The sequence below is a fragment of the Ictalurus punctatus genome, chromosome 15 (genome assembly GCF_001660625.3).
Source record: "Ictalurus punctatus breed USDA103 chromosome 15, Coco_2.0, whole genome shotgun sequence".
NCBI classification, from domain to species: Eukaryota; Metazoa; Chordata; class Actinopteri; order Siluriformes; family Ictaluridae; genus Ictalurus; species Ictalurus punctatus.
This window is the reverse complement of record NC_030430.2, coordinates 25,850,227-25,875,226: the sequence shown is the minus strand read 5'-3', so window position 1 is coordinate 25,875,226 and position 25,000 is coordinate 25,850,227. Positions and strand designations below refer to the sequence as shown.

Below are 25,000 nucleotides of genomic sequence, written 5' to 3'. Positions count from 1 at the left end.
CACGGAATTACACTGATCTACACGGACCTACACTGAACTACACGGACCTACACTGAACTACACTGAACTACACGGACCTATATTGACCTACAGTGAACTACACGGAACTACACGGACCTACACTGACCTACACTGATCTACACTGAACTACACAGACCTATACTGAACTACACGGACCTACGCTGATCTACACGGACCTATACTGACCTACACTGAACTACACGGAACTACACTGATCTACACGGACCTACACTGAACTACACGGACCTATACTGAACTACACGGACCTACACTGACCTACACGGACCTATACTGAACTACACGGACCTACACTGAATTACACGGACCTACACTGACCTACACTGATCTACACGGACCTATACTGACCTACATTGAACTACACTGACCTACACAGACCTACACGGACTTACACTTATCTACACTGACCTACACTGATCTACACGGACCTACACTGAACTACACAGACCTGAACTGTCCTGCACAGACCTACACAGACCCTGCCAATAAACTCCGAGTCCAAGTGTCTACAAATGTCAGATTGTATCTTTAACAGCAAACTGATCAAATTAAAGATAAAACCTTTACATGCAAGAATAAAAGTGAAAAGATTTTAAGAAGAAAAAGTTATAAATGAAATCTACTCGACTGGAAACAAGAAGACTTTATTTTAAAACATTTTTATTTTAAATGTTTGCTCCAGAAATTAATTTAGTTTTATTATTCATTTTTCTTCAAATAGTATATAAGGAATATATTTTTGATTCCAAGTGTAAGTGTGTGTGTGTGTGTGTGTGTGTGTGTTTATTGAAGAACAAGTGTGTGGTACAAACTCCAAATATTACTCATTATTTTCTTCCTAACATCTAGAACCTGTCAGGAGTTTAACATTTAGCTTCTTGGTACTTTTGGTTCAACATGGTTCTTGAAGGGTTCCTTAAGGATTCGTTAGATAATTGAGGGCTCCGGGACCTCCGACATGATTCTTGGTTATTTCACAATTTATTTAAAATAATAATAATAATAATAATTTTTAAAAAAAGGTTGCACTTGAAACCCATTCTGATCGTGTGTTCCCATGATAAAGGGTTCCAAGGTTTCCTCTGGAGGAGCAAAGTACCTTTAATACACCTTTTTCCATTAAAGATAAAAAGCTCATTAAACCTTCAGTAACCAATGTTCTTCATAAATTAAAAAAAAAGAATATTTTTTCAACTGAAGACTCCTTAAGCATATTCGTTTTATTTATAGCCGTGAGCAACTGAGAACAGTTAAAAGTGAATAAATAAAAGGTTCTCTGGAGAACCCTACAACAAAGTGTTTCTCTATCAGAAATGATTACAGGTAGAACACTAAGAACCCTTAAATATCCAGTGATCCTTAAAGAACCCTTTCAGTTTAAAGAGACGGACCTCCGGACAGGTTCATCAGCTGGAGTTCGTAGAACACGTTCCCAGATAAGACACACATTTTAGGGAGGGGGGGGGGAGGTTCCTTGGATAGTTAAGGCTTCTTAAATTCCAAGAGGTTCTACTTAATAACCACACGATAGGAAAACTGTCCTACAAATCACCTTCAAGGGACACGTTTAAGGTTCTAGGCTTATAAAAAGGGCTCCAGGGATAAATTAATTATCCACTGACAGTTTTAGCTAAACATTAAACATCTGGCAGGTTCTAGGGAAGCAGGGGTGGGGAGAACAATTGGATAATTAGGGGTACTGAGCATCCAAAAAAAATGTGTTCTACCAAGAGCCTTCTCCGACAGAAAAGTCAGATTGTTCAGTAACAAAGTGTTCCTCAAAAGGTTCCTCACATCATTCTTCACAACAGTTTTAGCTTCATGAAAGAGAAATCCTGTTATCGGGTTCCACACAGAACCTTTAAGGGTTCTGCCAAACATACAAACCAGAGAAAACCTTCGGAGTTCTAGCGTTCTTTCCTCTAAAAGTGTAGCTAGAACAATGAGGAACATGCATCCTGTCAAAAGGTTCCTCAAGGGTTCTCTGGACAGTTAAGGGTTTGTGCTACTTAGAACCTTTACCGATGGTGAAAGAAGTTCTTCATCTTCCTCCGAGTGATTAACTAATGATCAGCTGGGGATCTTTATTTCAGAAGGAAAAACGAGGTGTAACTGAGGAGCTGTGTGTACCTGAAAGCCTCATACACACAGCGCAAACGTGTTTACACACACACACACACACACACACACACTCTGCAGGAGCGTATTAATGAGGACTTTTAATAAAAGGTACAATAAAAATGGACTGAAATGATTCAAGAAGTTGTAAATGTGAACAGCGGACGTTTAAACTTTATGATCATGATGGAAACTGGGTTTAAATGACGAACATCACAGAACCACAAACACACATCAGCTCGTCTTCGCCTGCTTCTCGTTAGCCGACGTCTTCTCCTGAACCGACTCGGGAACATGAGACACGTGGAGAGATCCAAGTCACAGGTCATGGAAAGGTCAGTCAATAATAATTCTATGTTCATTTGCACACAGAACAAAGATGATGATGATCCATAATTCTGCTCATGCCACGTATAAAACATCTACTCTAGCCGGCGGGAATCGATTAAAGAGCCGGGTCACGATGTGCGGTTCGGAAATTTAAGCACGCTTTAACGAGCGTGGTTCAGTCCTGGGAGGCGGATCTGGACCGGGATCTGGATTTAGAGCGAGAGCCGGATTTGGAGCGCGAGCGACGCTCGGGAGATTTCGAGCCGCTCTTATTGGCTGGAGGAGACGGCGAGCGCGAGGCGGATTTGGCTCGCTGCTCCTCGTTTCCGTTCTCGGCGGGCGACGCCGAGCGGCTACGTGATTTCTTACTCGTGGATTTCTCTTTCGATCGGCCGCGCGAGCCGCGCTCCGACTTCACTTTGGAAGTGCTCTTGGAGCGCGACTGGCGGTCGCCGGAGCGAGAGCGAGACCTGCTGCGGGATTTCTGCGTGCGAGAGCGAGATTTGCTGGAGGGAGATTTGGAGCGGGACTTGCGACCCGACCTGGAACGGGACTTGTGATGGGATCTGGAGCGAGAGCGGCGCCGCCGGGAACGAGACCTGGAGGGAAAGGGGGGAGGGGGAAAGGCAGGAGAAACAAGCGTTAGAGCGATGAAGGAGTGATGAAAGAGAGATAAATTAGGAGAGATAAAAGGACACCTTGAGCGAGACCTGGAGTTGCTTCGGGATCGGCTGCTGCGGCGGCTCCTGCTGCGGGAACGCCGGCGACTGCGAGACCTGCACGCACAAATGGGGGAGAGTAATCAGATCCATGGGTCGGTTCTGAACATGACCCGCCGACCAGCTACAGTCAATAAAGAATTTCTGTAGAACCAGAGGCCATCAGCACTGACTCCGCCTCCAAGTCTAGACCTCTTTATGTATTCATTTGTCTAGTCGCTTTTGTTTACTTAATGAATAATAAATAAAAACAGCACTGCCCCCACCACCACACACACACCTGGAGCGACTCCCGGAGTACGAGCGGCGGCGGCGCAGTTTGTCCTCGATCAGCCGGATCTTCCTCCCGTTGATGTCGGTTCCGTCCAGTTTCTCCAGAGCCCTGCGCATGTCTGAGTGAGAGCGGAACTCGATCACGCCCTCGTTGGCGCGCTCCTTATGGGCATCTGCGTATGTCACCTCACCCGCCTGCCGCATGAAGTCCTGCAGGACGACGCGTTATTCAACACAGTCCTGATGTACAGGAGTATACTAACCCCAGAACACAGTGTACTAACCCCAGCTCCGGCACTCGGAACCGCAAAGGTGTACTAATCTCTGGGTTAATATAACATACACAAGTTCTAGCTAATATTTTCCAAAAGCTAAGCAGCTACATTTCTGATATCTGAATGATTAAAAAAAATTATTATTATTTTACTCCTTGAGCCCTCCCCTTTCCTGTCGATTTTCACAAAGCTCCGCCCCCAGGATCTACAGCACTCTGTAAAGTACATCCAATCCAACAAGCATTCCAGACCAGAAGTCCGTTTTCCCCCACAAACGTGTTTTATCAGACAGTAAAAGGCTTATAAACGGCTTAAACCTTTATATTTCATTTCAGTGAGAGATAAACAGATTGACTTCTGCAACTACATCCTAATAAAAACGTCAGGACTCTCGACACCTGCGTGATTTCATCATACAGTTCCGAAAAGTCGGAACCTTAATGAAAAAGGTGCACTTGTGGAGCGTCTTCGATTTTCACGTGACGGAAATAATCCTTCGTACATTACAGCGGGGTAACCCACTGCGCCCCGAGGTTCTCGTTCTCACCTTGAGGTCCTGCCAGCTGCAGCGGCTGGAGAGGTTCTCCACGATGAGCCGGTACTCGGTGCGGACCGGAGGGCCGTATTTATCTCGACCCGAGCGACTCCTGCTGCTGTAGCCACCTTCGGACAGACAGGGGAAAGAGACGCCGCCGTCAGAGCGCAACTCCTCTCACACGGGTCTCACTCTGTAGTCTAATAAAACTAGCACCGATCGCCCTTTTTAAATCGCAAACCTGTTCTCTCTCTCTCTCTCTCTCTCTCTCACACACACACACACACACTCTGTCTCACACACACACACACACTCTCAGGCATGAGCTTTTCTGCTGCCTCCCTCACAGGACATTACTATTAGGAACAGGGATATAAAGCACTGATAAAGTAAAAAAAAGAAAATGTTAAAACAAAAAAAATATACACACACATGGTCATAATGTCTCCAGGAAAATCATGTCGGCTTTACGGTGTATCATAACTACAGAAAAATAACATTCAGGTTACAGAGATTTCTCCGATTAAGACATGGTTTTCCTTTTGATCACTAAGCCTGAGTCAGAACCTCCTCGTTCACACATCTGCTTCGAGTTTTATTATTTACATCTTTGGCTAGAGGCTTTTATTTCTTTTCTTTTCTTTCTTTCCAAATCGACAACATAATAACTAGCATTCCTCACCATCACCCCTGGTCTATTGGCAAAAGGCTGCTGTCATCTTGGCTTCCGGTTAGGTCAGCCAAAGCATCAAGGGGCAAAGGTCACACACACATTGTAAGGTGAAGGCCAAGGCCAAAGCGGTCAGGGAGTCATCTTAGCCACAACGAACTCGGCCACGGCCTCGGCCCCCACTCGACTGTCTCAAATTGAAACGTCAAGGACTCTGTTACTGTGGCAATCAAACTGGAAATAAAATGGCAACTTTAGCAGTCAGACATTCATCACCGATTGTGCTTTTTGTTGTTGTTTGCTTTGTTTTGTTTCCACTGGGCTACAATCAGAACAAGACATGACATTCATATCATTCATATTCATTTCACAATATTCTGTAGAGTTCCTTCCACACTCCGGGTGAAGACGTGACGGATCGGGTGTTTACATGACTTATACACTCGGAATTATTCTGTTTATTTAGACATTAACACACAGCCGCAGCAACAAAACGGCTTCGTTTCCACCGCAGGGTCAGACACGCCGGGTCAGACACGCCACGCCGGGTCATGCGGAGAACTAAACCGACACCTTCTGAACCAGAAATCAGTGGCGCGTATTAATCACAGGTTAATATCGACGAGCTCGTTCTAATACGCGACCGTTTCTATAGTAACGGCTCGTTCACTTTGTGTAAAAACGTTATTTAGACAATCGTGAGTAATCTCCGACGTGTTTAGGGAACCTTTAACATTTATGGAAGGAGTCTCCAGTGTCAGTGTTGTCGATTTGTAACAGTCAGAGAGGTAGTGATCTTGATATGGTGAAGTTATCTGTAAGGAGAAACGGTTTTTATTGAACATTTATGGAAGGAGTCTCCAGTACGGCTGGACGATATGACAAAGATATCATACCACGATACTCGAGGACGTTACGATACACGACGCGCATCACGATATATAATTTAGCCGACAAACTGTCCGCAAAAAAAAACGTTAAACTGACTATGATGATACTTTTCTTCAAAGCCTAAAGACAAAGTTTACGTTTTTTTTTTTGTTTTTTTAAAGTAAGTCAAAATCAACAGCATCAATTCAGTACCATTTAAACTGTAATCATTAAAAAGATTTTAAAAATACATCACCATACCAACGATCTCTCAGAAGTGTATCGCGTAATCGTTCATCACGATACTGACGTATCGATATATCGCCCCTCCCTCGTCTCCACTGTAAGCAGGACGGAGGAGTTTACTCTTCTTTTTGTCTGATTAAAGCGTTTATACCTGCTATGACGTAAGTGAGAACAGGAAGTGACTTGTTTCGTAGCTGTTCAACTTTAAAACGTGACTCTAAACGGACAGTGTCGTCGTTTATTAAATAAAAAACCCTGACGTTCACGTAATTCGCCTAAATGCAGGAGCAGTGGACTAAGTGATGTTTACGCTCTCTGTACTCAGAACCGTTCGACCCTACAGTGGAAACAAGGCTGACGGTTAACGTTCACCACCATGCTAGCGCAAAATGAATAAATAAACAAACAAACAAACAAACAAACAAAACCCTTTACAGTTCACAAATGATGGGTTTCGTTTAAAAACCCACACACTGCCACGAGGTCCTTCATTTTACTCTTAGCAGAACAGTCATGAGAGTTATATTAACTATATTAACTATAGAGGGTCACGGCTGTGACGGGTTTCAGGAATCGGAGTAGATGTTTCTGGAAAAATGTCACAAAATTATATCCAAGTCGTGATATAGAAGCTATACATCAACTCCAGATTGTATTTTATGTCTTTAGAGACTAGCAGTACTGACACACACAATATAGTTATGATACTGTGTGTGTGTGTGTGTGTGAGAGAGAAACTACAAAACGTAAGTTCTTTTTTCATGAATTTAGAAACACGAACAGTTAATCTGCGATGTTCTCCGGGTCCTGCACGCTTCAGTTTGAGAAAAATTCTGACCAAGGTAAAACACTTTCATTCAGATTTAAACAGAACTCTCTCTCTCTCTCTCTCTCGCGCTCTCTCATCAGTCACTGGTACAAACACAGGCTCCACAGGACTGATCAAACACTCAAAAGCCTAGATCGTTATCTATAACCGTGACCTTTACGTTCAACGAGGCCATGTTTGTGTTTGTTGACGGCGAGGACTGTACTTACTGCGGCCGCCTCCATAATAACCTCCTCCTCCTCCTCCTCCTCCACCACCTCCTCCCCCTCCTCCTCCGTATCCATCCCGGTCACGCCGAGGTCCTCTCGCATGTTCCACCATCACCCTCTCGCCACACAGCTCCTTCCCGTTCAGCTCGTACACGGCGTCGTCCGCATCGCGCGTGTCCTCAAACTCCACGAAGCCGTAACTAACGGAAACGCAGGACGAGACAGAACACGACAAACTCATTCCTTCACTGCATAAAGTACCTGAACTTATTTTCTTATTCAATAATTGCAAAAGGTTCCAGCTGGATGTTTTTCCTTCCGTAGAAACGAGAAATAAATGCACTTTGGGGCGGGGCTTGCAGCGTTGCATGTTACTGATTGGTTACACAGACACTTTAGTTTCTAAATATAGCATCAAACTACATAGTTGATCAGAATGAACATTTTAGGCAGAGTTATTGTGTGATTGCGACGCACAGGCGTGGGCTCGCGCTCGCTCTGTGAAGTTTAACAGAGACTCGCTCGCTGTCAGGAAGAGAACTTATGAAAAATGGAAATACTGGTGTGAATTTCTAACATTTACAGATAAGGATATAAAGGTAAAAATGTCATTTCTGCGCTGGAGAAAACACGTCTGGAACACGTCAAACTGCACACGCGTCTGTCGCAGCGTCAGACATGACGAGCCACGTTAATACACTTATGATAATGAGTCTTTATTAATCAGGTGTACATTTCAGCACAGTGGAATTCTTTTCTTTAGAAGTTGGGGTCAGTGCACAGCCATGATACAGCGCCCCCTGGAGCACAGAGGGTTAAGGGCCTTGCTCAAGGGCCCAACAGTGGCAGCTTGGCAGTGCTGGGGCTTGAACTCATTGGAATTCTGATCAGAATTCCAACGTCTTAACCTGTAAAGCTGAGCTACCACTTCCCTACATAACCCATAATGGCATTCGCTGTCCATTGTTTGAATTCTGGATCAGTTGTTGCAGGCTGAGTACAAAGACTGTTTGATTTGATGCACCTGTTAGTTACGGGCGTGGCTGATACACCTGAACTCAATCGTTAGGAGGAGTTATCCTGGCAGAAAAATGACCTTTTACTTAACCATAACTTAATAAAACAGAGCCTTCTATATTAAAACAGGTTATACTCTTCCTAAATTACAGTAAATATAGACTTATATACAGACCCTGAGATGTAGAAAGTGTTAAATTCACTAAATCATAATCTAACACAATAACTGAGGTGCTAAAGCTCAGTATTCTCCCAATACTTCTTTAAAATTCTGATTTAACTCATTCTAATGTCTTTATTGAAGTTAAAAAGCATAAAATAGAGGTATTGCTGAATAAACTTCGCTCTAGTAAACAGCAGTACTGATATATTACAGGTCGGATCAGTGTGTAAATAAACTTTATTTATCTAAATGTCGGTAAGTGGATTTTGCCTTCAGCTGTTTTATTTACCTTTTAAAAAAAAGGCGCGCGCTTGTTTGCTGTTTCACAGTCACGTGATCTTGTTAACCAAACAGAATTTTTCAGCGCTTCCCACCAGCGTCTCATTTCGCCCCGCCTCCTGTTTTATGGTTGGCTGCCCCGAGCGCGATGATCGGTTATCGAGTCATATCAACAGAGTTGTCCAATCAGCGAACGTCTTGTGCACACCATTAGCCAATCCGAATACAGGAGGCGGGATCAGCTGGGGGAAAAATGACTGTCTACTCATGCTAGGCCAGTTTTGCAAACTAACAGGAAATATCCTACGGCAAAATATAAAAAAAAAAACTTTTCCAACATCAACACTGCAACGTTTTATTCGATACAATTTTGCACTGTATATACAAATAAGCGAAACATATTAACGAAACATAATGAGAGCCAAACGCCGCCATTACGCTAATGTGAATGCTAACAGTATGTCCGCGTTTGCATGGAAGATTCACGAGTAACCTTTGACTAATTTTTATTGTTATTTACCCATTTTTCAGGTCGACTTCCAGCAGTTTTCCATATCCACTGAAAAACCGCTGTATGTCCTTCTCACGGACGTGATAACTCAAACGGCCGATATAAACGCGAGGCATGGCGGTCAGCGTTATTCCACACAGAGGCGCCGCTGGCCGAGACACACTGCGCATGCGCACATGTAGCGCCCAAAATGGCCAATGAGGAATCACGTGACATTCCTCCAGTCGACTAACATTCAGAAATCATAATTCATCCATTTCGGATTTATGAAATGGTTCCTCTTTATGTTTTGGGGTTTTTTTAATTCCCAAAATGGAGACTTTTCAAAATATAAGTCTTGGAATTTAGGAGCTGTTAGAGTTACCAAGACTGTGAGGACAGCACTGTTCACTGAGCGAATAAAAAAACAAGTTGTTCAGAATTTATTTCTGTTCTGAAGACTGCATCAATTTTTTTGTTTGTTTTTCAGTTTTAAAACCTAAATAACTTAAAAAGGAAAGATACACGACACAGTAAAGCATGTAACCTAAAATCAGGGACTATACTGTATAACTTGACTTGATTGATGTCTCGTGTAAATCTTAACGTTTTTAGGCTAATCACACATCGTAATCACACGCCGTAATCACGTCTGTGAAATTTTCCAAATGCAATTTTATTAATTTCGTCAATTACTGTTTCATAGGCTTCTGGTGCAAATACATTTTGTGTGAATATATTTTATGGAGAGTTTAGATCAACATTAATTTGCGGCATGGGAATTTGCGTCATCGACCAATAGCTCTCATTATGCAAAAGATCCAAAATGGAGAAGGTGCTCATTTTAGCTGTTTGCACACACGAGATTTTACACGAAACCTCCCAACTAAGCCTTAATTAAAGTGGTGATGATACTATAATCACTCAAAACTGTCTTTTACGTGCTAATGTTGGTGATTAGTAGTGATGAGTTGTCAGCAAGTCTCGACTCTTTGAACAGACTAATTTAGGTGAGAGCTGACTCGCATAAATTAGGCACCTTTTGCTGTTTTTTTTTACTTAACTGTTATCTCAGGGCACACACCCCCCCCCCCCCCCCCCACTGTACCAACGGTTTTCAGGAGGTGGGAGGAAACCAGAGAACCCGGAGGAAACTCATGCAGACACAGCAAGAAACTATTCCCCTGTAAGAAATAGTGATAAATATACACTCTCTGCAGCGCAGCACATCTGACAGGGGGGAAAACAACTTCCACACAGAAGTGCACAGATTTCAGTCCATTTAACTTTTATTAACTCTGCGTCTGCGAACGACAAAATGAAGACAGATGAAGGTTATAACGGAGGCGTAGTCCATTTTAAATGCATAGATGCACGATTTTATAAACAATAAATATGACAATAGATTGTAAAAGCAGTTTGGTTTGAGGAACATTAATAGTGCATGTGATGTAAAGAAAAAAAAATCCTTATTTAGAGAAATAAAGTGATATTAAGGGAAATTCTTTCGAATATGCAAAGCTGTCGTTATATATTCATTGCATAGCTAAGAAATGAGTCTTTTTTTTATCCCCTCACACATTCAGCATGTCAGCATGAGAATCGTTTAACACCTTCATGAGTGATCATGGCGATTGTGATTATGATAATGTGATGTGTTTAGAGAACTGAGCTCGCGAAGAAATATTCGATGAAATGCAACAGAATTCCAGATTCGATTGTAAGCATGGGATATGATTCATTTGAGTTGTTTTATTCGTTTGAGTTTTATGATTCATTTGAGTTTTTTCGATTCAGTCGATTCATTTGAGCTGTTGGAGGTTTTGTTGATCCTTCTCTGAGGTAGCGGTATAAAGACTGTAAATTAGTAGTGGTTAAATCCTGCTCTAGTGACCAGAAGGTTGTGAGTTCAAATCCCAAAACTGCCAAAAGAGCAGAACGTTTATGATTGGATTGCATTTGGCTTTGCTGTGGATAAAGTATAGACGGTTTGAATTTTACACAACATACCACTGTGAGTGCACTTTAACATGTAGTGTGTGCAAATGTGCAGCTTTTTTATTTTTCATCTCCAAAAACTAGTAACATTCATCACAACAAGCAAGTTCAAGATTTAGGGTAATAATGAAAAGAAAAAAAAAAAACAACTTTTCAATCTTTTAATCTAAAGTGCTTTTTTTTCCTTTTTGTTCTCCATCATTATTCTCATTCTGGGCCTCTATGACACGAATATACATGTTCAAAAAAAGTTAATAAAAAGTGCATAGACAAAGGAAAGGTAAACTAGCATATACAGTAGCGGTTAGCCTGCCGTGCGAATTCACGATACAGACACCTACATACAAGCAATGAAAATAAAAAATAAACGCAATATTCGTATTAAAGCTTTCGTAACAGATCAGAATACACGACTCATCCGAGATGCTGTGTACACTCGGCCGTTGTTCTGTTTTGACACGACACACATTTCGGGACAATCCGGATTGGAATAATCTGCATAAACATGTAGGTGTGAACGCAATTCCCAGGTCTGAGACATGAAGCCACGTCACAAGCGAAACTTCATTACAGCCGCACACGTCTTCAAGGAGGTTAAGGTGTCTTATGAGAATGTCATGCAATTATTAATTAATTAATTAATTCATAACCACAAAGAGTGGAAAACTAGCGATCGAGCGTAATTAACTCACTTGCATATTAACACTTGATCAGACTTCAATCGGACCAATCGGAGACGGATTTGACTCTCCGCGTAAAGGCATGTGGTTAAAATCTGATCCGATCCCAATACAAGACGCACGAAACGAGTCGAGGGACGTGAAGAGCCGCGTCACTGCCGGGTTCCGAGTTTCACCTCGTTTAAGTTAAACCCCGAGGCTAATGATCCAGGCTTCATGCTGCAGTTAGTTTACTCACAATGTAAAATAAAGTAAAAAAAATCAATAAATATAAAGATGACTATGAAATTATGAAGTCGGAATTCCCAGACAGAAAGGCAGTCGGGTTAGACGTCTCCACAGCGAACAGTAAGCATCACTCGCGTTCCTTCATTTTTACTGACAAAAAAAAAAGCAACAATACTGTTGATTTTTCTTATTTTAAAGTGTAACTTTTTTTTAAAAAAATTAAACTTTTAATTATAACTTTTTTTTACTGGTAATAATTTTTAGTTTTGCTTAGTTTCATAATTACAGCTTGTCTGGGGGAAATACTCGTAACAATGACTTGGAATTTTTGCGGCAAACTTTTTTGAGAAACAAAGCTTGTACTAATGTTTCTGAATTTTTGAATTGTGATTTTTTTTGGAAAACAAACTTCTAAACAATGGTTTTTTTATTTGAACCTTTTGGGGGAAAATCATAGTAACCCTGTTTCAAACTTTTGTTTGGGAATTTTGGAATGATGTATTTTAATTTTTGTGGGCTTGTAACAATGTTTTTAAATATTTAGATTTTTTAATATTTGGAATTTGAACTTCTTTTTTTGGGGGGGGGGGTGGTATTTTGAAATGTTTTTAAACTTTTTTTGGCGGAAAAAGAGTACAATGCTGTTTTTGTATTTGATTTTTTTTAAATAAAAGCTTGCTGCAATGTTTTTTTTTTTATTTTGAATGATAACTTATGAAAGAAAAGCTTATTTCATAGCTTATTGTAATATTTTGTAGTATAAGTGGAGGTTTGTGCGTAACACTGCAGGAAAGAAGTCGTTGCCTTTTCGAAATAGAGAATTAGGAAAACAGGAGGTGTTCGATGCTACGGTTGTAAAAATACGTTTACGTTAAATAAAATATTGCTTTTAATGATGTTTGATAAAGTCTATGATTTCCCACATTGAGGAGACGGCCATGTTTTCCTCAGCAGAAGCGCTGAAACATGTTCCGAATCTGAAACACGCGGCGTCCGAACGTAACGGGGAGAGGTTTGTGCTAGAAAAGGAAAAAGGTGTCAGTGCTGCGGCCCTTCAGGACCTTCGGAGGAATTTAAACGTAAACATCATGGCTGCTGAAGGAAAGCGACGGAAATATTTGGGTGTAACAGTGCTAGATAAGTAACGGATCAGGAGGAGAAACTCGGATTGGTTCGGATCGGATCGGATCCGTCCCGTCGCTCAGTCCTTCAGCTTGCTCTCGATGAAATCCTGGATCTTGTTGATTTTCTCCTCCTGCTGATCCAGCAGGTCCAAGATCACACCCATGGGAGTCTTCTTCAGTCCCACACTTTCTACCTTATTCTCCAGCTTGTTCTTCATGCTGCGCAGACGGAGCGAGGCGTGGATCAGGATCACTGCGGAGAGAAAGACAAAAAGTCAAGACGATCAGTCATCTGGGAATTACAGCAGCTCGGAATGCAAAAAAAAAAAAAAAAAAGAATTTAATAGTTTAATAATAATTCATGGTGGATGTTCATCAGCCATCAAATGAGATATTACAATTCCTCAACCTGTTTTTTTTGTCTTTTATATTTACATGTATTTATTTCTGAGCTAGCTAAACAGAATGACAGGAGGACACGGAGGTGTGTCTAATTTACATACTCGTGCATATTCATAGTTTTAGTGGGGAAAATTTTAACAAGGGGAAAGGTATAAAAGTATAAAAAGGTGTAACGACAGTCCTCTGCCATTTTTAGTCGTTTCTTGAGCACTGAGTAAGACCCAAACAACTGATCACCGTTTAATAATATAAAATTAAAATGTTATATATTTTGCGTATAAAATTAGTTTTCAAGGAAAAATTGCTGAATTTAGGCAGAAGTCAGGCCTCTCTACTGATAACCACAATTTGAATAAAGAGGCGGAGCTTATTTAAGCCCAAAAAGTTCAAGTTCAGCATAAATGACACCAACAAAACATTTCTGCGTGTAAACTGTTTTAAATCTATAACGTTAGGAGACTATAGCGTCAGTACACAAAGCTCTAAAACCAATTTGATTGTTTTCATGCACATTTTAAGCCTCTGGAGCGATGGACAGCTTCAGTTTAAACCGAGCCAAATATCTGTGCAGCGAGTTTAACCGGCGAGCGCTAAAAATGGATCTGGTGCGGGGAGGAAACAGGGGTTCGCAGCTTAGCAACAAGCAGAAAAACAAGGCAAAATCCGGCTGTTCTTCACACTGCGACCTGCAGAACGTGTTCACTGAGAATATACTCAGGATTAAGGAACCACGTTCTGCGAGTGACTCAGATTCATCAAACCTTCACTGTCAGAGTTGGAGTTTACACTGAAGACCACGCCCGTCATCCTCATGAAGCTCTACAGCAACAACCACAGAGATTTAAAGACAGCAGACACAACTGTCCCCTCCTGAGTACTTTGTTTTCCAGCCTCGCCTTCAGGTGTGACCGAACGGACTATTAAAACACGGTTGTGGAATTTCAGACGGTTTGTGGCCGAGACACAAGAAAACGAATATTATGATCATCAACGCTAGAAGAGTCTAGACATGTGCTTACATGCAGATTGTCAACCCAAACAAATTCATCCCGGTCACAGATTACGAACAATTTAATCGCAAGAGCAAATCTGCAGATTCCAAAAACATTCATCATGACTACAATTCCTAAACAAATGTGCCCCGATTGCAAATCCTGAACAAATTCATCCCGATTGCAGATCCCAAAAATAATTCACCTTACTACTAATCCAGTAATAATTCATCCTGATTGCAGATTCAGAACAAATCTGAATGTTGGAGGCGGGGCTTCCAGGTGGTCAGTTAATACAGTCGAGTTCAAAACACCCGCGCAACTGTCAGTCATTCTAGAATCATGCGTTGATTGGCTCATCGGCCATTTGTGGGTAAAAAAAAAAAAAAGAAGAAAGAAGCCTGCTCTTACACATACCGGCGTACACCGATGTTAAAATGCGACGCTCCGACGCAAAATAGTTAAAAGTCGGCAGATCTTTATACGCATATATACTCACTCTGTTAAAAATCTCCGTTATAGATTTTACACCCGAGTTTGAGTAAATTTACAAAAAGGATAATGTACTAATACTGCACTGCATTTGGACGTTCTTCCCATTCCTACTGAACATGGAAGTTTAAAGGGATGTTAGTGAGACAACGCAGTGAGTGTGATTGCTCTCGGGCTCCTCAGGCTGCATGTGAACAGATGACGGTGAAGGTGTTTCGACTCACAGAGCAGTGGGAAAGTGATGCCGAAGATGAACACCATCACGCCGCCACACAGAGACAGCAGGAAGTAACTGGCTCCCAGAACGGCGATGACGAACAGCGACGGATGGTTCTTCTTGAAGTTCTTGATCACCGCCTTGTTCTCTCCGGCCCACACCGACCCCATGAACACCAACGACACCACGACACTACCCAGGATCATGCCGAGAGGGTTCATAAACCTGCAGCGATCATCAATAAAAAGAAAAAAAAAAAAAAAAAAAACCACACACACACACACACACACACACACACACACACAGACATCAGTCATAATTAATGCAAACATTTAACATTTGAAACACTGGGGGTGGGGGGTGGGGGGGGTGTAAACTTTTGCACAAGCATCACTTTGATTGTCTGACTTCAACATTAACATCCACAACTTGACATTTTTTGCCGTCTCAGTTAATCAAACATCCGTAAAATACGACACGCTTAAAAAAAACGACATTTATAAATGACAAATCTCCTGCACTTTGTGTTAAGGGTGCACAAACTTTTGCACCCAACATTGCTTATTGACAGCCGACTCGCTTTGTGAGTTATATATAAATCCAGGCATGACTCAGTGATTCCTGACAGCTGCACTAATCACACACTCGGCTTTATAAACCTCACCCTGATGCTTCACCGTGCGTGTGTGTGTGTGTGTTTCTCACATTCCTAACACTAACACACAAAGGTTTGTTGTAAAACAATTTCAAGCTTGATTTTAGCAAAAAAAAAATATCTACAAATAGGTTTATTTCTCATATTTATTGTAAAACAGTTTAATAAAGAAAAATGTTAAGCTGAATTTACAGATTTTTAAGATATTTTTATTTTCAAAGACTGATTTTTTTTGCAGTCTTGATGCACAATTCTGACGCTTTGAGATCTGATTTGTTTTTTGTTTTTGTCCATTATTCTGCCCTTTAACCTATTAGTAGTGTAGTTCGCCTTTAATTCTGCAGTGGAGACGGGACCGGCTGTATCCTCGCTCTCGGATAGAGCCTGGGTTCTCGAGCTACTCCACAGGGGTTCTTTATTTTTTGGACCGGTTGTCTCTTATAGATGCCACTGATGTCCCTTCATGATCCACATGAGTATCTTTAGGACCCAAAAAAGTGTCCCGTAACATGGACGGTAACTTCATACGTGAGCGTGTGGATCCAACCGGAACGACCAGATATCAGATATGATTCAGATCTAGAACCTCATTTGAACGTGGCTTGTGGTTAGACGTGGGGGGAAAAATATCCAATCTGAGGTGTTTACACTCCAGCAACCATATCCGATCCGCATCAGAAATCAGCAAACAATCTGAATTAGCTGGCAGTATAAATGGACACAGCAAGTTCAGGAATAAATGACTCTTTAAACACGTGTTGGTCGATCTGATCTGATCTGATCAGACGCTATTTCTCAAGGTCTTGGACATCATACACACCACACTATTATTACACAACCCCATATCAACAACTTTCTATTCTTGGACACGTAAAAAATATAACCATCAGTGGGATTTTCAGAAATGAGCTCTGAAGACATTCTTTCTGAACTCTTAATAAATACTTTGCTCTCTCTCGCTTTCTCTCAATTAAATAAAGTATATTCAGTATTAATGAGGACAATGCAGTGAAAAAATCTGTCCTCAAAACCACATTAAAGCATCTAAAATTGACTAAATATTATCCTTCTTCCTTCTGACATCACTGCAATTACAAATAAATAAAGGTCTTAATTCTAAACCACAGTAATGAAGTTTTAATGCTGGATATTATTATTATTATTATTATTATTATTATTATTATTACATTAAATGCGGCTGTTTACTGCATGGATGGACTCAGAGAGATGGCACATTTATTTAGATTTATACAGCACTGTTAATGAAAGAAAACACACACAGAGTGAATAATCTACTCCTATACTAATACACGACATAACCTGTATTAGCTTAGCTTAGCTTAGCTTAGCTTCGCTTCATACGTACCCAACAAGGAGGAAAACCACAATGACCACGGCAAAATAATTGGTCTGGAAATAAAGCAGGTTGCTTATCACTCTGTTGTTCCATTTAGTTAAATCTTTCATGTCTGGTTTAGCAAATCTATCCGCTCCGGGGAAAAAATCTCCCCACTGTCTGAACGGTGCGAGCTCCATTCCGGCTGCCATGTTTGTGTTGACGAGTTCAGCTGTGTGTGTGTGTGTGTGTGTGTGTGTGTGTGTTTAAACCGCATTCCACTTGAATCCCGCCTCCTGCATTATGATTGGCTGTTAGGTCGTACTCGCAAGGAACGTGCCATCTTGATTTGATAATTGATAAGTCAATCATGACACCGCAAGTCTTGAAACATCCCGTCCCCTGCTTTATGATTGGTTTGTTTCACTGTGAAGCAGCACGATGATTGGGTTTAAAGTCCCGACGTCACAGCGGCGACACAAAAACCCCGGAAATGCGAATTTTACTATCGTAAAGTCAAAAATATAATTATTTAATTTAGTTTCATGTTTTATTGACGCTACTGCTCATTCGTATTTTTGGGGCACATTGTAAATATTATGATTTAATGACAGCACAACACAGTCAGGACTGGGTAAAAATAAAACTTTATACACTTTATCTTTAATTCAATTCAATTTTATTTGTATAGCGCTTTTTACAATAGACATTGTCTCAAAGCAGCTTTACAGAAATATATAAACACGACAGAAATATATAAACACGATCTTTATTCGTAGTAAGACAATTTACAGGACATTCATAAATAGAAGAAATAAAACCCAAACTTAAAAATCTAACCCTTTTTAGAAAATATATTACGTAATAAAATGATGAAAATCATACATAATACAAGCATTATATTAAACACGTGATCTTTTGAAGACAGTAAATGTACAAATCATTTATCTTAATATTTCTCCTAATATAAATTTCTGGAGAAGTTAATTTAACACTGCTCATTCACCATACTGTGTGTGTATGTGTTTGTGTGCAGGTGTGCTATTGTTGATTATATAAATTCGGACACAGTTCTCTTATAAAGGGACACAGAACCATGATTGTACTGCCTAAGGGGAGGAAGTAAAGAGCCCAGTAGAACAAACAATCCCAAAAAAACTGATGCAGAATGTTCCAGAAAAGCAGCCCGGTGAAACAGGTCGCTCCTATGATACACACATGGCAGAAGAACATGGTCAGAATCGTCCTGTAATTCACAGAGAGAGAGAGAGAGAGAGAGAGAGAGAGAGGAAAATATGAACTCATTGTACAAAACACTACATCCTCTACCTCACCGCAGAGACATTTTAATGTGTCTTGGGGTTTTACAGATGTATACAGATGTTCCTTCATTGTAATAAGGAACAAAATGATAAAGAAAACACTAAACAAAACTGGAGAATATAAACGTTCCTTGTGAGCATCAGTGCTAAACTAAAGAAACAAACTTCAGACTTTTTTTCTGACCTGAGGTGAATGTGGCTTCGGAGACGCCACAGTATTTGACCTTCTCGCAACGTGAGTGTAAAACAGTGCCACATGATGATGCGTGATGTCCAGTAGTGAACATCCTGCCAATCCCACACGAAGTCATAAATCAGCTGATAGGGCAGGAGGCAGAACTGCACCGTAAACGACAACCACTGTCTCCAATCAGGGCTGTCCTGAGGTGAGGGGCGCAGAGAGAGAGAGAGAGAGAGAGAGAGAGAGATATTAAAGAACAGCAAAGAAACACACACACACAATCTTAATTTCATTGTACATGTGTATAGTGACAATAAAAGGCATTCATTCATTCATTCAAACACACATACAAACACATACCAGGTTCCTAAAGGGCAGGTCGTCTCCTGAACTATTCTTCTGCGCTGATGGACAGCTGACATGAATGAAAGGCAGGAACGAGTCGTAATAATCAAAGAAGTACATGTAGAGGATGGTGAGACGTGGAGAGTCGGTCATGGTGAAAAGGAGAAATAAAGACTTCCCTCCATTTACTGCCTTCAGAGAGGACAGAGACACAAGAGATATTATGTAATAAATAAACAGTGTGTGTGTGTGTGTGTGTGTGTGTTGTTATAGTAAATTACTGAGTGGAGTTACTGTCACAGTGCCAAAGTTGATTGTATTCCTATATCATCACGTCCTAAGACCTTTTGTACTATAGCAATTTGCCAACAACTGCACTCTTTTATTCATTAAAGAACAAAATCTCATATTATTTATCCATTTATAGTTACATTTAATGTCCATGAAACAAGTTAGTAGCACAAGAGAAAAGTGTTCTGTCCTATCGTCTTAAGATCGCAAGATGGAAAAACTGATGATGATGATGAAACGTGGCCGGGAGGCAGGAGAGCAAAAATGGCTGTGCTGTCTGGGTGGGAGGGGCATACTCTCTCTCCCCTGTCAATCAAATCGACACTAGACAATTACTGATGTCTGTGAGCTCATGTACACAGAAGAGGGCAGATAGAGCTTTTCTTCGGAGTGTGTTACGCTGCCTCGCTGCCCTGTGACTCAGCACGAGCTTTAAAAAAGATGCAGAGGTTGGCTTCACACGTCTCGGAGGAAACACGTGCTAGCCCCGCCCTCCCCAGTTGGTAGCTGTCGTGTGATGGGGAGAGTTAGGGTGTGAGTGGGTGAGAATTCGCAAGACCGAATGGGGGAAATGTTATATTTCTCCTTTCAGAAAACTTCACCATACCCGGGAGGGTAAGCTCTGTAAGCATTCATCTTCCGAAGAAATAAAGTAATACGTAATACACCACTTTTCATACAGAAACACTGCTAAATCTGTTTGTTTGTTTGTTTGTGTGTGTGTGTGTGTGTGTGTGTGTGTTGTGTACCTTGTACTCCCAGAGATTTTGTGGTCGCTTGAAGCCGAGTTCCTGCACAAGGAGAACTTCTTTTAGCAACGCACGTCTGTGGAGCTCGTTCTCTATTCCATATGGAGGCTTCAACATATCCTGTTCTCCTAGTGCATTTAACAACCTTACACACACACACACACACACACACACACACACACACACACCAAATTCATTCATTCATTTATATTTACTGTGTTTTTCAAAGCCCAAGTAACCTAAAATGGTCTAGAAACACCTCTATACATTTATCCTCATTAGAAATGCAAGGGTGTATGAATATACATGAATATGCAAATCACAAAAACACTTGTATGCCTTCCTGCCATGCCTAACAGCCTTACATTAGCTAGATGCTCGTGAACTAGCTCACATTAATCCCAGGTCGAGTGGGATTTCAGTGTCAGAGTCTCGACTTCTCAGTGATTCATGTAACATCAGCCGGAATATAATGTTACCATGACAACAGTTCATCACTAGCATTGACTAGCTACTTTAGCTAAATAGATACCTCATCATGGAGGGTTACTGCAGCACCTGTATTTACCTGCCATTGACCTGCTCCTTGAAGAAGATGTGTCTGTAAGGAGATGTCCACGCCCCCAGGTTCTCCATCCACATGGCCACCTCATCAGGCGTCCACGCTCCGAGCGGCTTCTTCACCAAACGCTCCACCTTCATGTCCCCTGCACGCCAATGATACACCAGAAACACCACCTAGCATTCACACACACACACACACACACACACACACGTTATCATCGCATTCATCTTATCTTGCGGGGTTAGTAAAAAAAAAAAAAAAAGAAAAACATGCAGAAATTTTTCCACCATGACAGATATTTTCACATTCCAGTCAAACACACAAACATTTCCTGGAACTCTTCTACTACAGAGAAATGGAAGAAAGAGTGTGTTCAAGTTCAACCAGCTAATCACAAGTCTTTGTTTTCAGTTTCAATACATTTTAATGAGTTTATATAGAAAGAGAAGCCTTTATTTGTCACCTACAGTACAGTGAGCTTCTTCTCTTCATATATCCCAGGTTGTCAGGAAGCTGGGTCAGACATGATACAGCACTCCTGCAGCTCAGAACATTAAGGAACTTGCTCAAGGCCCAAACAACGGCAGCTTGGCAGTACTGGGGCTTGAACCTCTGACCTTCTGATCAACAACAACCACGACCCTTAACTATCGAGCCCACCAAAGTCCTTCGAAGCAAATTCTGCACGACATTGCTTACCAAAAATCTTGTTCTCGTGCTAGCAGACATCGATGACTGATCAGACACTAGGTCTCCAAGTGAGGTTCATGAACCATAGCCAGGAGGTCAGTGATTTAAATTTTTTGCTCCAGTGGTGGAAATCACAACTCACATTATCAAAGCTACTATATTTAGGGGTCCAAGCACCAAAGTCAACTCAGATGTAATGTGTATATTGATGGAAAGTTCAGGAATAGAAAACTCTATAGCTCTAACAGACAAACTGTTATTTGACAAATTTTAAATAATAATTTCCTCGTGAAATAAATCTATACAGTGGAATTTATTCCACAGTTTTTAAAGAGATCCCTGCCTGCGGAAAGTTTGAGAACCCTTGAGAGAAGAGATAATAATAGACATGTTGTTAATGTAAGTTAAGCTAAATGCTTGATTATTTGCTGAATTGAGGTAAAGATGACTATAGATCACTATGGGAATGTTTTTCCTCGCTGTTCTTATTAAAAATATATCTTTTCTGCCCTAATAACATTCTGTAGGCTCAGCGGCATCAAAGTCCCTTTGAGTAAAGTCTGTCCACTCGGCGGCCATCTTGGCAATGTTCCCAAAACATCTGAAACGGATCGACGGTGATGAAGCCTCAAAACGTGGATTTGAAATGTGACAAACAGATGGGCCCACAAACCCTAACAAATAAATAAATAAACACAAAATAAATACATTTAAAAAACAACCAAATAAACGAAAGAAAGAAAGTATTTCAGGTTGCCGTAGCTACTGTGTAAGGCAAGGCACTTTTATTTCTAAAGCACATATAAAACAGCCACTGCTGACCGAAGTGCTGTACAATCTAACAAAATAAGACAATAAAATACACAAATTCGTACGATTACACTGATCCAGATGCCAGAGAAAAACGATATGTCTTCAGCGAGGTTTTAAAACGATCGACGCCAGAAGACAACCGAACGTGTACTGGCGAATCATTCCACAGGCGTGGAGCAGCAACAGAAAAGGCCACGTTCACATTTTAACTTCATCGGCCTATTTGAAGGCCTTAAGGGTCTAGAACATTTCCGGCGGAGAAGAAGATCTGTAATGTATTGTGGAGCCTGGTCATTTAACCCCTTATACACATACAATAAAAGCTTACACTTAACACGGTATTCGACCGGCGATCAGTGACGTGAAGCCAGAACAGGAGAAATACGTTCCCTCTTTCTAGTTCCTGTAAGAAGCCTGGCAGCTTTTATACCAATTGAAGGTGGGATAAAGAGGACTGAGCCACACCAAGGTACAGTGAGTTACAATAATCCAGCCTAGAATAAATCAAATAAATAAAAGCATGAATTACTGTCTCCAAAATCCTTTACTGATAAAAACACTTTCAATTTCGCAATGGATCTGAGATGTGCGGAGTTTGCATGTTCTCAGGGGTTTCCTCCGGGTGCTCCGGTTTCCTCCCCCAGTCCAAAGACATGCATGGTAGGCTGATTGGCGTGTCTGAATGTGTGTGTGAATGTGTATGTGATTGTGCCCTGCGATGGATTGGCACCCTGTCCAGGGTGTACCCCGCCTTGTGCCCCATGCTCCCTGGGATAGACTCCAGATTCCCCGTGACCCTGCAGGATAAGCGGTGTAGAAGATGGATGGTTGGATGATAAAAGCCACTCTTCACCACTGAATTGATTTGTTCGTCGAATTTAAAACTCCCATCACTCCCAAATTCTTTACATGAGCATGAGAATTCACAGATAAAGCACCCAGGTTACTTATCTGTGTAATAGAAACTGGTGGACCAAAAACTACAATATCAATGTACATGTAAACACGTTTCTTCAAATGAACAGATTAGCGTGAACGTTGTTTACGCGCATTTCAGCACCTCATAAAATGTATTTATAGGCCACTGTGTAAACGAAAGGAACAAAGTGGAACTCACAGCAGCGAAGGTGAGCGTGATAAGTACTCCAGATAAGAATCCTCTGGGACCCAGCCAGGGGTACCACTGCACAGGGGGCGGAGTGGCTCGACAGCGAGTCACACGCTCAGCTTGCTGTAACACCTGCAGAGACCGAACAACACGTGGGTCGGCCATGATGTTCTGTCGTCTTCTCGCCACGTCGGCCTGGAAATGTTTCTCCACCAAATCCCTGCACAGAGCACACACTTCATATCAGCTTCCAAGCATTTTGTTTCATAGCTGTCATTAAGCCTCTGAGATCAGCAGAATTTTCTAGAGTAGAAGCGTCCGAGTCGGGTTTTTCAATATCGTCTAGTCCAGTGGTTTTCAAAGTGGGGGCCGCCAGGGGGCGCCCGGGGGCCTCTACAATTTGGTGTGAAAAATAAATTCTCACTCTCAGACAACCACACACGCACACACACACACACACACACACACACACACACACACACACACACACACACACACACACACACAATCAATTCCTAATGTAATGTGATATAAAGAGGTAAGATGTAATTATTAATAAAAATTAAAAAAAAGTGGGGATAATATTCAGAAATCTGTATTTTTAATGTGTTTTAAAGACATCTTGCAAAAGGGGGGCCTCAGTCAAATGTTAATGCCATTTGGGGGGCCTCGCCATGGAAAAGTTTGAGAGCCCCTGGTCTAGTCCACCACCTTTAAACACAAACACTCACCTTTAAACCTGAAAAAATAAATCAGGGACCGAAAATGTGGAGTGAAATCGGAACTCTTTTTTTCCCGTGCTGTCCAGTGTAATCCACTGACATAAACACAAAAGACAATCTAAAAATGAGAAATATAAAGACTAATATGATGAGATGGTGAGCTTTGAAATAAATCTAATAGGAGTGTATCGCCAATATATTACAGCATGAACAGTCCTAGTAGTAATTATCACATTAATCACTGGTTTAATTTAACAAAACGGCTTCCACACTCATTATTATTATTATTATTATTATTATTATTATTATTATTATTATTATTATACTCAGTGTATAGAATAGCACTTGATCCAGCACTTCTTATTATTTTTTATTTAATAAAGCCACAAAACACTAAATCAGTGAAATTGTAATGTGTTGATGGGATGAAGGCAATACTATCACATGTTTTGTTGACTATTTTGATTTGATGAAATCCATGGCTCCGGAACTTTCCTAAACGTGAATGTGGTCCTTTAACCAGAAGAAAGTGAACTGAACTGTAAACACTGAGAGAATTCCATGTGGTGTGAACACAGCGTTCTTACCTGAATGAGATGTTGACTTTGGGGAAACCGTGCCAGATCCTGCGACAGGTCGGACACGTGGTCTTCCTGGAGGACAGCACCCACATGGCCAGACAATGACGACAGAAACTGTGTCCGCAGCTCAGCGTGGTGGGATCCAGCAACACGTCGTAGCAGCAGAGACACGTGACTTCAGGCAGTGAGATGCCGTTAGCTTTAGCGTCATCATCATCATCACTATAATCATCATCATCTTCATCAAACCCTGCGATGTCGACGCGGCAGTCGGTGGGATTGTGGCGCACGTCTGCCATTGAACTGCAATCAGACACGAGATATCACAAATACGGAGGCATAAAGGTACCAATAAATGTTCTGTCTGTGTGTGTGTGTTATTATTTAATTTATTTATTCATTTTCATATGATTCATTTACATGTGATTCATTTACATGTGATTCATT

The 25,000-nt window shown here is 41.2% G+C and overlaps 3 protein-coding genes across 5 annotated transcripts in view; all 3 read right to left on the bottom strand.

The window, feature by feature from the left end:
* Positions 1-2,240: 2,240 nt before the first annotated feature.
* On the bottom strand, positions 2,241-9,268 carry srsf6a (serine and arginine rich splicing factor 6a). 2 transcript variants are annotated; one of them, XM_017487946.2, is made up of 6 exons: positions 9,093-9,268; positions 7,114-7,313; positions 4,302-4,417; positions 3,487-3,689; positions 3,186-3,263; positions 2,241-3,086 (listed from the first exon to the last, which is right to left on the bottom strand). In XM_017487946.2, the coding sequence occupies exons 1-6, from the start codon at positions 9,251-9,253 to the stop codon at positions 2,663-2,665; spliced, it is 1,182 nt and encodes a 393-aa protein (XP_017343435.1). In that variant the 5' UTR covers positions 9,254-9,268; the 3' UTR covers positions 2,241-2,662. The 2 variants fall into 2 exon arrangements, with proteins under 2 accessions (XP_017343435.1, XP_017343436.1); XM_017487947.2 differs by having other exon boundaries at positions 3,198-3,263.
* Positions 9,269-12,666: 3,398 nt separating this feature from the next.
* On the bottom strand, positions 12,667-17,404 carry arl6ip5b (ADP-ribosylation factor-like 6 interacting protein 5b). The gene is made up of 3 exons (NM_001200651.2): positions 17,217-17,404; positions 15,203-15,420; positions 12,667-13,345 (listed from the first exon to the last, which is right to left on the bottom strand). Exons 1-3 carry the CDS (start codon positions 17,396-17,398, stop codon positions 13,170-13,172), a joined length of 576 nt encoding a protein of 191 aa, NP_001187580.1. The 5' UTR covers positions 17,399-17,404; the 3' UTR covers positions 12,667-13,169.
* Positions 17,405-17,941: 537 nt separating this feature from the next.
* The window catches only part of LOC108276332 (bifunctional apoptosis regulator), a 9,707-nt gene continuing 2,648 nt past the window's right edge, over positions 17,942-25,000 (bottom strand). For both annotated transcript variants that reach the window (XM_017487918.3, XM_053686500.1), the window contains 7 exons: positions 24,560-24,856; positions 23,260-23,470; positions 20,643-20,812; positions 20,075-20,219; positions 19,050-19,226; positions 18,693-18,889; positions 17,942-18,432 (listed from right to left, as the gene is read on the bottom strand). In XM_017487918.3, coding sequence (XP_017343407.1) covers positions 18,228-18,432; positions 18,693-18,889; positions 19,050-19,226; positions 20,075-20,219; positions 20,643-20,812; positions 23,260-23,470; positions 24,560-24,852 — 1,398 coding nt within the window. In that variant the 5' untranslated portion in view covers positions 24,853-24,856 and the 3' untranslated portion in view covers positions 17,942-18,227. The remainder of the gene's footprint in view (positions 18,433-18,692; positions 18,890-19,049; positions 19,227-20,074; positions 20,220-20,642; positions 20,813-23,259; positions 23,471-24,559; positions 24,857-25,000) is intronic.